This window comes from Octopus bimaculoides, chromosome 12, assembly GCF_046866305.1.
Source record: "Octopus bimaculoides isolate indiv1 chromosome 12, ASM4686630v1, whole genome shotgun sequence".
NCBI lineage: Eukaryota > Metazoa > Mollusca > Cephalopoda > Octopoda > Octopodidae > Octopus > Octopus bimaculoides.
In genome coordinates, this window is record NC_142939.1 from 8,308,260 (window position 1) to 8,324,657 (window position 16,398).

Here is a 16,398-nt window from a genome sequence, read left to right on the forward strand (position 1 = left end):
TAAAATATTGTCCACACTATTAGACAAGGCTCTCTCTTTAGTGTTTTAGAACATGACCTTTAAGCCAAGTATTGAGAAGAAGACCCATCAAGCCAAGTAAAATGGCTCTTCCCATGGACCGCAAATTAAATTTGTATACACAAATTAAACCTGTGCCATGGAGGAATGTAGTGGCGGACAAAAAACAAGACAGGAAAACAAACGGAAAAGAAAACAAGACAGGTAAACAAACGGAAAAGGCTATGCGGCCAGACGTGAAAAATTATGTGTATATGAACGCTGTGAGGCACGAACTGAATGCCGAAGTAAGTTCACGTGTTTGCTCGGTGATAGCCAAGGAAGAAAAGGATTAGTGACCAGAAGCATGTGACCAAGGAGGGGTAAGGAAGAGAGAGAGTGGTAGAGGGAGAAACAAGGGGAGGAAGTAGAAGAATAAGTGAGCAACGGAGGAAAGAGAGGAATATAGTAGTAACAGAAGGAAGAACGAGAGGGGAAAGAGAGATACGTAGTAGTAACAGAGGAAGAACGAGAGGGGGAGAAAGTGATATAGAAAGAGATAGAGTCGCGTCAGAAAATATAAGGTTGAAAAAACTACTTACAAAAAGAATGACGCAGGCGTTCGATCATGTAAAACAAATAATAAATGAGTATATGCATATATACGTACAGGTATGTGCATACCTACGTCTACCTGTATAAATAGGTGCATATCTGGGTACAAGACATATATATATATATATATATATATGACAAATAATAAATGAGTATATGCATATATACGTACAGGTATGTGCATACCTACGTCTACCTGTATAAATAGGTGCATATCTGGGTACAGGACATATATATATATATATATATATATATATATGACAAATAATAAATGAGTATATGCATATATACGTACAGGTATGTGCATACCTACGTCTACCTGTATATATAGGTGCATATCTGGGTACAGGACATATATATATATATATATATATATATATATATATATATATATGACAAATAATAAATGAGTATATGCATATATACGTACAGGTATGTGCATACCTACGTCTACCTGATTATATAGGTGCATATCTGGGTACAGGACATATATATATATATATATATATATATATATATATATATATAGTAAAGTTCTTTTATTTTCTTGAAGCTGATGATTCACTCAATCATTACTTTGAGTTTCTTCAATTTATGAAAGATGTGTTTAATGCACATGTGTGTGTGTGTGTGTGTGTGTGTGTATGTATGCGCATGCATGCATGTAATTTCATTTATTCATGTACGGGCATGTTTAATTTCTTTGTTCTGTCTTCCTTTGAAATTTGTCTCATCCTGTAGCGAAGTAATGATATCGCAGTACAGAATTCTACCAGTGCTGATGCCATCCCAAACTGTCACCAGAAGAAATCACCAAAATCAACGGATGGCATCAACCTTGGCACTGGTTTAGTTTCTGTCGATTATGAAACGCGTGAAAGTTCTGCAAAAGCAGGAGTAGATTTCCGACCAATCACTGGAACATTGGTAAGTCTGAAATTGTAGTCTTTTTTTTTTGTCTGTTTGTTTTTGAAATAGTTAAATTCGACGACTGGCACCCATGCCAACGTCGTCTCCTTCATTGGACACAAAACTCGGCTTGCGAAGACCTGTTGGGGCAAGCGAAAGTGAAATCATGATGGCACCTGTGCCCAGCGTCGCTTTCCTGGTACTTGTGCCGGTGGCACGTGTAACGACATTCGAGCGAGATCGTTGCCAGTGCCGGTGAACTGGTTCCTGTGCAGGTGGCACGTAAGATACACCATTTTGAGCGTGGCCGTTGCCAGTACCGCCTGACTGGCCCTCGTGCTGGTGGCACGTAAAAGCACCCACTACACTCTCGGAGTGGTTGGCACGAGGAAGGGCATCCAGCTGTAGAAACTCTGCCAAATCAGATTGGAGCCTGGTGCAGCCTTCTGGCTTGCCAGTCCTCAGTCAAATCGTCCAACCCATGCTAGCATGGAAAGCGGACGTTAAATGATGATGATGATGATGATTAACCCTCTAACTGCTAAATTAAATTTCATGTTTATTTCAGTAATGATGTTAAATATTGTGGGTGTATTTGATTTATATTATTTGTTAAATATTGTGGATTTATTTTATTTGTTTGAAATACTTTAATCACATGACCATAAACTACCAAATGACTCATCAATGTTCCTTCCCTTGAGCCTTTGTGGCTGGTTGATCACCTAGAAATGGTAGCTGAATTTCTATCTAAATGAAGAAAATATTGGAAAATGTATTCCTACACACACTATGCCTTGATAAAAAGAAACATAATAACCCTGATTGGCTTACCTCTGATCATAGATCCAACCCATCAGAAGTTTAGCCTAACACTCACCCAATCAAGGGTACATCCTACTGATTATTTTTGTTTACTTCTAGAACATCAGCCCCACATTAAGCCTTCATACTAACCTAGGGCTAATCAAGAACAATGTTTACTTATACCAGGCTGATCTTTCTGAATTGACGGGCACCACTTGTCATTTATGTTTTATGTAATGTTTTTGGCACCGAAACACTTTCAAACTTCATATACTTGTATATTTTGTGTTATAGAACAGATAAAATTTTTGTATTCGAAGTTATTTCATGTAAAAAATTGTCGTATTTTGGTAATTTCAACCAATCACTGACGTCTATTGAGGTGAAAACAATTACTGCTATGAAATAGAAGGCTAAGAGAAAAAGATGTTTTATATGACACATTCTACCAGTATCCCAAGTTTGAAAGTGTTTTCTTAAGAAAACAAGTGGTGCCCATCAATTCAGAAAAATCCTACCAGGCTGATGTTTTTCTACATTTGATTATTTTTAATGAAGGACTTAGCACAGTAGGTCTGATTTATGTGGACCCTGAAACATTCCTGGTTCCCTTTTTACAAGAAATCAGCCAGGAGAGTTTCAGTATTTCTCCTAAATGCCAGAGACAGGACATAAATTCAACTCTTTAAACTGAGATCCTGACATTTATACAATTTTCATGACCCTTTAACCATTAGAAGAATACCTACAGTATTAAATAGCTCTCACATTACATGCAATTTTGATCCTTCCATAACTCATATCTTCTATTAAATCACATATTGAACAAATCCACAACCCCTCTCAGGCCAATCCTATTGGTTCTTCATTAATATTTTTATAAATAATTCAACTCCAACACCATTATTACAAGAGCTGCTCTCATTTTCAATATCTCTAACTTGTTTATAGATGACAAATATCTGCTTTAAACAAATGTGTATGTGTGTGTATGTGAGAGAGAGAGAGAGATAGAGACAGAGAGAGGTGGAGGGATGAGAGAATATTTGAAGTTATGATAGATTTTAAACAATAAATGTGAGATACTATAAAATCCGATAAAGATTTACATTAACATAGACTACAAAACAATTTGCATTTTTAGTAATTTGAATGAAACAAATCTGTTTTATTTCCTTTAACAGGTATTTCGAGAAGATGAATACAGAAAGCAGATCAGTGTAGATATTCTCAGTGATGGATATACCACCAACACCATTGATTTCTTCCTGATATTAAAGAATCCTTCTGGCAATGCAGGTCTCGGGGATCCTTCTGTGGCTCATATCATCGTTATTGGTCGACATGGTAAGAATGTTATGATTCATTCAAATACTAATCTGCATTTATTTATTTTTTTATCATTCTCCAGATCTTTGCTTTTCATAATGATGGCTTCTTAGTGCTACTTTGTCAGTCCCACCAGGCATTACATTGAGAATGGCCAACTAAAATTGAAGACAGAGATGTCTCATTCTCAGTAGCATCAATACTAGGGATCAAAAGCCAGACAGCTGCTCTGACAATGATCACACTCGGACAGTGCTGTTAGCACTCCACTGGCACAGGTGCCAGTCATCGAATTTGGTTCAATTTCGATTTTGATTTCATAAATGATGATAATAATAATAATAATAATAATAATAATAATAATAATAATAATAATAATAATAGTCATTAGCACTTGAGACAAAGTGAATGCTTAGCAGCATTTCTTCTGGTTCTTTACATTTTGAGTTCATTTTATCCTTTGAGGATCAGTAACATAAGCTCCAGTTGAGCACTAGAATCAATGTAATTGACTAACCCCTCCATCAAAAATTGTTGGCCTGGTACCAAAATTTGAAACTATTAAAGGCAGTGAGCTGGCAGAACCATTTGTATGTCAGAGAAAATCCTTAGCAGCGTTTCCAAAGGCTCTTTACATTTTGAATTTAAATGCTGTTGTGGCCAACTTTGTCTTTCATCCTCTCCAGGTTAATGAAATAAAGAACCAGTCAAGTACTGGAGTTGTTGTAATCACTTAAAATTGCTGACCTTATGCCAGATTTTGAAACCATTGTTATGATTTTTTAAAAATTATTTTATTTCCTAGAGCCAGGAGAATTCTTGTTTGAATCAGCGTATTGCCATGCAGATATGAAAAAGGGGAGTGTTACAGCAATTGTTCATCGTGAAGGTGGTTTTGACAGCACTGTCTCAGTGCAGTATCAAACGATGTAAGTTGTTAAATGCTAATATATTATAAATTAAGCCTTAAAAACCATTTCTTTAATTTTCAATATTTTAAATATCAAATATTGTGTCAATTAATGTCCTAATCATAGAATTTTGTTTTGTTTAATCATTATTTTCTTCTGATTAACTTTATTATTACCAATATACTATTCTATACACCACCAAAAAAGTATTATTACTATATATATATATATATATATATATATATATATATATATATATATACTTGATACTTGAACAGGCATATATATATATATATATATATATATATATATATATATATATATATATATATATATATATATATGTATGTATGTATGTATGTATATATGCCTGTTCAAGTATCATAATAGCATGAAACTATTAATAGCTCTTTCAAATGTGTATTTAAATTGATATTTATTTCTCATTGGATGGACTTTTTTGTTGATTCTACCTCTATTGGATCTTTGTGTGTGTGTGTGTGTGTGTGTGTGTGTGTGTGTGTGTGTGTGTAAATGCTTATTGGCAAAGTCATTAGAATGTTGGACCAACTGCTTCATGGTATTTCTTCTGACTCCCTGAAAGTTGAATCCAAGTACCACCAAAGACAACTTTGCCTTTCATCCTTTTAGATTCTTCAAGCCAAGCCAACTGGCAGGAGACCAAGAGATAAATCAAGAAAAAAAATGGATAAATAACATCCATAGTATCAGTTAGTCATGCTTAGGAATCCAGTTGGAGAGTCTAATGAAGGTTACTTCTAACAGTATCCTATGGAGGAGGTGCCGGAGGATTGCACACACCCCTCCTACAACTCCCAGGACCAGTAGAAGGAGAATATTAATGGATGGGGTTAATGAATAAAGTACCATCTTTGGCAGATGATTGTTAAGCAGGATGCTTTACTGTGTATCTCTTCCATGTGTCCTGAATTCAAATTCCACTTCTTGTGACTGGATTAAAAAACACAGCAACACTTGTACAGTTGCTGCTGACAGATAGTATCAGCAAAGACAAAAAGCCAATTGAACCATAGTTTCTATGGTTCAACTAAAATATCGGTTCCCACCATAAATGCAGATAAAGACATATCCTTTATCTCATTGCAAATTTAAAATTGTTTGTGCTTCTTGTAAACAAAGAATAAAGCATTTTTAGTTCCAAATAATATTCCAGTTAATGGCAAGGTTACTACATTTTTGACCCAAGAGCACAACAAATGTCCAGCAGCTTCTGTGATTGATATTGATGTACTTTTGTTATATTAATAGATGTGTCTATAATAAATTTGAAATCACATAGGAAGATATAACTTCATACAAAATACATAAAATACATTTAAACAACCAATTTATAGTTTTATCTAATGTTAACTAATTTAATATATATGTTCCCAACAGTGATTCCATTACCAATTTTTTGTTTCCTTTATTCATTTTTATGACTGATAATGGGAGAATATCAACGATAGTCAATATATTTGATAGCTGTGTATGTACGGATGCAAATACATGAATATGTATGAATACACACACAGACACACACACACACACACACACACACACACACACACACACACACACACATATATATGTTTATATGTGTATGTATCTATGTATGCATTTACATGCATATATGTGCATATATATGTGTGTGTGTGTGTGTGTATATATATATATATATATATATAGTGCAGGAGTGGCTATGTGGTAAGTAGCTTGCTTACCAACCACATTGTTCCAGGTTCAATTCAATGCCACCTTAGGCAAGTGTCTTCTACTATAGCTTAAGCAGATCAAAGCGTTGTGTGTGGGTTTGATAGATGGAAATTGAAAGTAACCCACCATATATATATATATATATATATATATATATATATATATATATGTATGTATGTATGTATGTATATGTTTGTGTGTCTATGCTTGTCTTCCCACCACAGCTTGACAACCAATGTTGGCATGCTTACATCCCTGTAACTGAGTGGTTTGGTAAAAGAGACTGATAGAAAAATACAAGGCTTACAAAGAATAAGTCCTGATGTTAATTTGTTCGACTAAAGGTGGTTAGCATTTTCTGTGATCTAGATCTGATTCTAGACTGCAGTCAATCCACCTCATTTATGCTATTAATTAATACTCCCAAGGTTGCTAGTTGAGTGGTTACAGTGGCAGATAAAATGCTGCATTCTTTATGCTCTGAGTTCAACTCCCACTGAGGCCACCTTTGCCTTTTATCTTTCCAAGGCCAATAAAATAAAGTACCAACCAAATATTGTGTCTACTGGTAGTAATTAACCCCCTCCCCTCAAAATTTATGGGAGACCATTAATCAGTACTCCCAGAAAATATCAACTGTGATGCAATAGGAGTATTTATTCATTTAAACCATTCTAAAACCTTTCTTTTAACAGGGACGGAACAGCATGTGGAGGCAATGAGCTGGGTTCAGGTGTTGATTACATTGCAACTAGGGACATTTTGACATTTTCTGATGGAGAAATAACAAAAGCTATCACTATTGATGTCAATACTGATGTGAAGGTAAAAAAAACGTATTCTGCATTTGATTGTTTGATTGATTTATGGTTCAGTTCTATATTTAAGAGATGAGGAATTATGTACATTATTTACATATTTTCATTCGATGGATATTTGTCCTCATCTTGTTTGTTGTTAACACAATGTTTCGGCTGATATACCCTCCAGCCTTCATCAGGTGTCTTGGGGAAATTTCGAACCTGGGTTCTCATTCCTAAGGTATTTTTTGATGTTATTATTATCATTATTATTCAGGTCACTGCTTGGAATCAAACTCGGAATCTTGGGAATCAAACTCTTGGAATCAAACTCGGAAGCCCACACACTTAACCACTACGCCATATGCCCAGGTTCGAAATTACATTACTGCAAAATCTGACACTGTTTCAGGCAGACACGGCTAATTTCCTTGAACATTTCCTAAGCTAGGGTTTATCATTTTCAGTTAAAGACAAAGAGACGATCCATGCGGTGGAACACCCCTCCTCACTGACTCCAAAGAAGACCAAAGTCATTTCATGTGTTCATGTGCAGGGAATGTGATAGCCTCAGTTTTTTAGGATGCAAAAGGCATTGAGTTTATCGACCATCTTCAAAAGGGCCACGCCATCAATGGAGTGTACTATGTCGACTTGCTGAGGCAGTTATGAAAGGCCATCAAGATCAAACACCCAGGAAAACTGATAAAAGGGGTCTTGTTTCATCAGGACAAAGCTCCAGCACACAAATCCTTGCTTTCGATGGCTGCTGTGTATGACTGGCTTTGAACTGATTGATCAATTCTCCCTATTTTCCAGATTTGGCCCCATCTGATATCATCTATTCCCAGGGGAATGAGTATCACAGCGATGATGACATCATATATGGTGTTAATAGCTTCTTTGACAATCAGGATCGAAGCTTCTTCACCAATGGGATCCAAACACAGCAACACCAATGGGATCCAAACACAGCAACACCAATGGAAAAAGTGTTTGGACCACAGGGGATACTATGGTGAAAAATAAACCTCCTTTGATGAGAGTATCTTGATGAGATATTCCGTGAGAGTATCTTGGTCAGCCTATGAACTTTTTAGCTGACTCTTTTACATACTTACATATATCTATATCAGTGTGCAAGGAAAGAAAGAGAGAGAGAGAGTCAATGAAATGATCCTTGAAACTATGCTTTTATATATTAATATAATTACATATATTTTCTGTGTGTGTATGATACACATATATATTATATATATACATACCATTCACATACAGAAATTACAGCCACCTTGTATTTCTATGTCAGGAAATATTTAGACTCTATTCTTGTATTGAGTTCTTTTGTTTGTGGATGTTACCTGTTGTTTTTAATTTCATTTTAACAACACTAACTTCATATATATGTATGCACACACACACACATATGTATACATTCTTATGTGTATATATATATATATATATATATATATATGTATACACATACTCACACACACACATATCTATACATTTCATTTTCTTTCTTTCTTCTCATTAAAGATATGCAAAAATTTCATAATTGTTCTGAGTAATCCTGACAATGGAGCCAGAATCGGTGAACGCAGTGCTGTTGTATGCTTCATGAATAACGGTAAGTTCACACATGTTTCTGATAACTCTACACATCCACACACAGTTACCCTTTGTCTCTGCATGCATCTTTCTTTCTCATTGTCATTAGTTTTATCTTGAAGATGATTATTTTCCTCTTTACTTTTTCTTTGTTCCTGTCATTTTCTCTTTCTTCTATCTGTATGCATTCATGCATTCTTTATAATTTTCCATCCATAGCTTTTTTTTTTTTGTTCCTGCCTATCTTTTCCTTTTTAATTCTTCCTTTTTTCTTCTTTATCTTCTTCTTTTGGTTTACATTGTTGTTGATGTCATGGTTCTCGTTGCTGTTAGATTGCCATCTCTAATTGCAATGAATGCTCTCAAATATGAGTGTACTTAAGAATAAAAATATAATAATAATAATAATAATAATAATAATAATAATAATAATAATGACTATCACCAATTTGAATAAATAATAATAATTATCAATAATACATTTACAATGTCCGCTCTTATGGTAACAGCTGTAACCCAATTGATTGATCTATGTAGGACAAAATTTTGCTTCAGGTATCAGGGTTACACTCAACAAGATAAGAGAAAAGATGCAGAACTCAAAGAATTTATAATAATAATAATAATAATAATAATAATAATAATAATAATGATAATAATAATGATAATAATTCTGGCACAAGGCCAGCAATTTCGAGGGAGGGAATAAGTCATTTACATCAACCCTAGTGTTCAGCTGGTACTTATTTTATCAACACCCAAAAAGGATGAAAGGCAAAATTGACTTCAGCAGAATTTGAATTCAGAATGTAAAGACAGACGTGCTAATGATTCTACCAGCTCACTGCCTTAATAATAATAATAATAATAATAATAATAATAATGATAATAATAATAATAACAATAATAATAATAATAATAATAATAATAAGAAGAAGAAGAAGAAGAAGAAGAAGAAGACTATTTTTATTGGTAACAAGAGCCACAAAAGACAAATTCAGAACAATACAAAGATGAAGGACAATGGGGATTTATTGTGTTGTCAAATAAATTTGTTCTTTTTTCTTTCCTTATTTGGTACTCAATTGTCATTTGTCTGAAAAGCAATAAAATTTATTCAGATTTCAAAAACGATAGACAAAAGTTGTAGAGAAAGAACAGAACTACAAGAAGAAAAAAAATCAGAAAACACTACAATAAGATTATTTTTTTCATGTACATCAAATAATACTGGAAAATATGAAAAATAAATGGGGAAGAAAAAAAAAGACGAACGAATTTATCTGACAACCTAAAACACAAACATGTGTAAACAATAAAAACAAAATCCCTCCAATAGTGGGGAAATAACAATCAGGGCAATGAAAGAACTCAAAGATCCCAAGTTACCCTGATCACCAGGTGTACAAGAATGGGCTGAAAAGTTCATAGGCTGACCATGATGCAATGATCGAACTTGACCGAATGTGTTTTATTTTTTGACATATTCTCCCTTGTGGTCCATACACTTCTTCTATTGGTGTTGCAGCGCTTGGATTACTGTGGCATAGAAGCTCTTATCCTGACCCTCAGAAATGTCCTCAGTGGGAGGGTATAGACACAAAAACATACACACATATATAATGAACTTGCACACACTTTACACCTACCAAATTAACTCACAAAGCATTGATCGGCTCAGGGCTACAGTATATGAGCCATGGCCAGGATACCATGCAGTGAGACAGAACACAAAACCACATGAATGCAAAGCAGGCTTCTTAACCACACAGCCATGCCTATGCCACTTGTGTTGATATATCTTTTCACAATTGTTCAGATTCTATGTCTGTTGTGTTGAACAATTTCATCTACAGTGATTCCTTCACTTCCCATTATATTCCTCAGAATTCTTCAACTTTTCTTGTGTGCTGTATTGATGCCAATTTTATTTTTACCTATTTCCCATTAGAATCATTTTGGAAATGGAGTCAAAATATTTCTTTTGTTTGCGGAATCACTTTACATCTTTATTTTGATAAACTTGGTAGAAAGCCAAACCCTGTCACCTTCTTATTTATGGTTGCTTATTTTGTTTTAACCTTTTAGCATTCAGATTCCTCTGTCAAATGTAATACTTATTTATTCACATCATTTTGAATTAATCATGCATTATCTCGTAGCTTTCAGATTTCAATAATGTGATTGCATACTTTTAGAATGACATTGTAGGATAGGTGTGAGAGGCTAGATCTGGAGAGTTTGAATATGAAACAAGCCAAATATTTGTGTCTGATATGACTGGTTTAAATGCCAAGGGATTAATATCAAGAGAAGAATTGCTTCTTTGTGCCTTAATTGATTGAATTGACAATGGTCATATCTTTTAATTCATTTTCTATCTTTTAGCAATCGTTGACTCCCAGATTATTTCCTTGATTTTTTTTTCAAGCTAACTTCTTCATGTGATGTTTATATTTGGGTCTGTTTTCATTAAATCTGCGATGGCTATGTTTGATTGATACCGTTGTTATACATCTCTGAGGTTTGTCCTAGGGAGGTATTTCGTTTATCCACTGGACAGTCTATCGATTTTAAGTCCTTAATTATCTCTGCTTTTTTGATCAACTTGTTCATCATTTCCTTTTTTTAATTTCCTGTTCTGATATATATTCCTTGAGAGTTATGTCTTTATTCGAGTTGTTATGGTTGGCCTTTTGTTAATTAGTATTCTGTGGGCATTCTAGAGTTTGATTTTGTTATTTACTTTCTTTTGCATCAGTCTGTTTTCATGGCTTATGTATTCACTATTTGTGTTTTCATTATGCAGTCTTTGTTTTAAGTGCTCTATTTCCATTTCAGATGATTTGAGATTTTTCTCGCTTTATTTATTATTTTTTTCTTGACTTTGAGAATGTCTCTTCTTAAGTTGTTTATAGTATTACTGTTGTTGTTATTGCCACTCTTATTTTTTTTTTTACTTGTTGTTGAAATCTGTAACACAGTTGCAGAGAAGTTTAGATTTCACCAAGTTTCACTCAAAAACTATTCATTTATTTATTTTGACAGTGAAGGTTTTGGGAGCATATGACTGTCCATAACATTGCCTTGGAGGATAATAATGTTTGGCTTAGACATTCAATATATTTCGTAAAAATTGCTTTATTCATATCAGGCACAAAGACCTGATATTTGAGGAAAGAGTACAATCGATTATATAAACTTCAGTACTTGACTGGTATTTTATTTCATTAACCTCTAAGGGATGAAAAACAAATTTGTCTTTGACTAGATTTGAACTTAGAATGTAAAATACCAAAACATATACTACAAGATATTCTATCTGACTCTCATACAACTGTGCCAAACCACCGTCCTTATAATAATTTCTTGAAGTAAAATCTCAGTCATCCATACATACAAGCATGTCCTTTACAGTTCCAGTACCATGTAAAATGCACTTGTGCCAGTGCGGCATAAATGCACCTGTGCTGGTGGCACATAAAAAGCACTCAGCACACTTTCTAAAGTGGTTGCCATTAGGAAGGTCATCCAGCCATACAAACCATACCACAACAGACAATTGGAGTCTGGATAGCTCACTAGCTGGCCAGCTCCTATCAGACTGTCCAACCCATGCCAGCATGGAAAAAGGACATTAAATGATGATGATGATGATGACAGGCACAAAGTCAAATATTCTGGAAGAGGAGACAATTAGTTCCATCGTGGACTTATGATTGTAAGATTGTGGTTTCAATTCTTGGACTGAGCAACACGTGTTTTTCATTAAAACACTTCATTTCACATTCCTCCAGTCCACTCAGCCAGCAATACAGACATGGGGAGGGAGAGACAGAGATAGGAAGAGGGAAAAGAGATCAGGACAGAGATATAAAGAGAGGGAAAGAGAAGAAAGATCATCTCGTCTTGAGTTAGTCAGGAAAATGGAGAAATATGAAGAGACAAGAGATTATGAAGGGTTCCAGGATGGTCAGGACTTCTGCAATTTATTTGTTATATTTTAAACCACTGAGCCATCAAGAGGAATTCTCTGTATAAATGAATGTCTAATGTTGGAGTAAATAAATTAAAGTTGACATTCCAAGATCAGTTGAAAGGGTTGTTTAGTGTCACAGAATGTAATAGTATTGATCTTTTTTGCTGCCATTACTCATACAGCACTGCTGATCAGATTTAATGTTTGGATATTCTCGATTAAAAACAAATATTGTCATCTCTGATTCTGTTTTATAACCAGAATCTGTGAGCGAAAAGATTAGGTTTTATGGATGGATAAATCGAGAGATTGTTAGATGGATGGAGGGATATGATAGGTTTGAAATGGATAGATAAGCAGGTAAGCAGACAAACTGACAAGTCAACAAGTCGGCAAAGAGACAGACAGACACACAGACATAGATGGAGTGTTTTTATAATGGAATTGACATTAACTAGAAGGCCTAATACAAAATTTCTCTAAATATTTACTTTCATTTTTATATTCATAAATCAAATTCTTCCAGAATTGATGTCATCTTCCATCCCACCAGGTTTTGTTAAAATAAAATAAATGCTAGTTGTTACTGTTTAGACTTTTGGTCAGGTTTTACACAGCAGACTTTGAAGAGTGAAATAGGTCAGACATAGAGGGAGCAGATATGTGATCAAAGATTCAGTCCAAGGCTTTGACACATTAGGCACCAGCTCATTGGTATACACAAAGATCAGCCCTGTAGTAGATTTATATCTAGCATGACACAACTAACTTAGGTCTAAATCATCTAGATCAGCCTTGATAGAGTGGGAATATGATCAATAATGGTTTATTTGTGAGCATCTTTTTTCAGACATAGTTCTTCCCTCTGATAAGATAGTAAGGTTTGGTTTGAGGGAGATATGGCTTTATTTGATGCAGTCCAATAATAACATTAAGGTTACTTCATATTGGTTTCAAATATTTGACCTATCTCTTCTTTCTCGTCATATACATCTCTCCTCCCACCATCTATCTGCAAATACTACAAATACCTTCTCAAATTTTTATTTACACCACAAAGCACTTTTAAACGAGCAGTGCAGATTCCATGGCTTCATACTTTGAAATGTCTAAACATGAACTGCTATTGGAACTTACATACCATGTACAGGAAACTTTTTTACCACTTCTATACACCATTTTTCTCAAACAATTCAACTGCAACTACAATATCTTTATGTATCTTATTTCTAATTTCATTCTCTTATTTCCCGCCATATTCCCTATCTCCTCCTTTTCCATAATAATTCGGACTCAAATATTTCCTCTCTTTAACCTTCTTACACCGCTTCTGGTGAAGGGATATCCATAATATCCCAGAAACAGCTGTAAAGCTATTTCTTTATAAATGTCCTGAAAACTCCTCACAGCCTTCACTTTGTTATCTATGATATATATACATATATATATAAACCACAGTGACACATAAGAAGCATTGGTGCTGGTGCCAAGTAAAAAGCACCCAGTACACTCTGTAAGGTGGTTGATATTAAGGAGGGCATCCGGCTGTAGAAACCAAGTCAAAACAGACTATGGAACCTAGTGCAATACCCTCAAAGCCAGGAACTTTTCAACACCCACTTGTGTATATATATATATATATATATATATATATATACATATATAAGCCATTGAAAGCTTTCAAGGTCTGAGAATTTGTGTTTGACACTAGTCAACTTGATAAGTGCCACACATGAAACTCCTGTTTTTCAAGTTACTTTTGTAACTTTTCTGCCAATTTTTCCTTTTATTTAAAACAACAGTGTGTAAGTTAATCAAAAATTTGGCTGTTATTTCTAGCTAGTTGACTTGATAGAACCTTTTTCATTAGCTTCAATCTATAAGTACCAGTAATTTACCTGGATTAATTCAATTGACTACACCACTTCCTCTCAACGCCACATTTGTGGTTTCTGCCATTATTGAAAGAAGTCAATAGAATGCAAATAAATTGCTTAGAGTCAGAAATACTATACTTTCAGCATTGTGACAAAACAAGAACTGACGAAAATGATACATCCAACCTTTGTTACACAATGCTGTCTGATAAGATTGATTTTCAAGTATTTCAAAGTATGAATTCGTAGCATAACACATAAGTGCTTGGATGTAACTTCTCAATGCCGGCAGTTGTTTCTGTTGGTAGAGAAACGTGAAACGTCAAGTATTGAATGTTTACGATAGGGTAAACTTTGCGTTTGTTGGTTTAAAAATCAATGTCATGTTAAATGTGTTGTATACTATGTCCATGAACACTGTAGACAATTCTAAATAGCCCCAGAATTGCTTAACAAGTATTTTTGCTACTAGTAGTAAATTCTCAATATACACCTCGTTTCATAGGCATGCTGAAATATGTGTGTGTGTATATGTGTGAGTGTGTGTATATGTGTGTGTGTGTGTGTGTGAAAGAGAGAGAGAGAGAGAGAGAGAAGCCAATATTCAGAATTTATAACTTCAAAAGACACACACATGTAGAAATATATATTGTATGATCATATGCATGTGTATGTGTCTGTATATATGTATGTGCATGCTTACATACACACATATAGGCCACCCCAAGCCAGTATGGGAATCAGACATTGTTAAATGTGAATGATTATATATATATATATATATATATATACACACACAGATACGTATATATATATATATATATATATATACACACAGATACGTATATATATATATACACACACAGGCACACATACATATATATATATATATGGCCTTGTAGGGTTTTCGAGCGAGATCGTTGCCAGTGCCCCTGGACTGGCTCTTGTGCGGGTGGCACATAAAAGACACCATTTCGAGCGTGGCCGTTTTCGTGCGGGTAACACGTAAAAGCACCCACTACACTCTCTGAGTGGTTGGCGTTAGGAAGGGCATCCAGCTGTAGAAACTCTGCCAAATTTAGATTGGAGCCTGGTGTTGCCATCCGGTCTCACCAGTCCTCAGTCAAATCGTCCAACCCATGCTGGCATGGAAAGCGGACGTTAAACGATGATGATGATGATGATGATGATGATGATATATATATATGTATATATATACATGTATGTATGTGTATATATAACTTGTTATTAATGACCCTCTGCAGGGCATGGCATCTCACCATTTCTTTAGAACTCAGCATGCTCTATTACACTTCAGCACCTTGGAAAATATACTTCTGTTACAACACAGGTAATCATTTGTTACAAGTGCTCTCGCAATGCTAATCAATAAGTACATACAATGATTAAATAACATGAGAATAATGAGAGCATTTAATTTAATCATTTCGTCCTTTATTGAATTGTTTACTTCTGAAGAAATGGTACTCACTAAATTGTACCTTTGAAACATACGCAAACGATGAGATAATAAAAGTAACCACTACTATTATTATCCTGCTATTTAATTATATATGAATGTAAAAGGTGCATGTGTTGCTATGTGGATAAAAAGCTTGCTTTCCAACCATGTGGTTTTGGTTTAGGTTCAATCTCTACTGTATGATACCTTGGACAAGTGATTTCTTAAAGTTCCTGGCTTCAAGGGTATCACAAAAGGCCTCGTTGGAGGTCCAGCCTTCTGAGTTCTTTTACAGGGCTTAGAAAAACTGAAGGGACACTGCAATAAGTGTGTGAATCTTAGATGGGAATATGTTGGATAAAAT

General features: G+C 34.6%; 1 protein-coding gene across 5 annotated transcripts in view; it reads left to right on the forward strand.

Moving 5' to 3' along the window:
• Nucleotides 1–16,398, forward strand: part of LOC106880178 (sodium/calcium exchanger 2) — a 193,255-nt gene that overhangs the window by 159,689 nt on the left and 17,168 nt on the right. For all 5 annotated transcript variants that reach the window (XM_089360764.1, XM_089360762.1, XM_089360765.1 and 2 more), the window contains 5 exons: nucleotides 1,354–1,539; nucleotides 3,513–3,675; nucleotides 4,463–4,586; nucleotides 7,001–7,130; nucleotides 8,645–8,735. In XM_089360764.1, coding sequence (XP_089216890.1) covers nucleotides 1,354–1,539; nucleotides 3,513–3,675; nucleotides 4,463–4,586; nucleotides 7,001–7,130; nucleotides 8,645–8,735 — 694 coding nt within the window. The remainder of the gene's footprint in view (nucleotides 1–1,353; nucleotides 1,540–3,512; nucleotides 3,676–4,462; nucleotides 4,587–7,000; nucleotides 7,131–8,644; nucleotides 8,736–16,398) is intronic.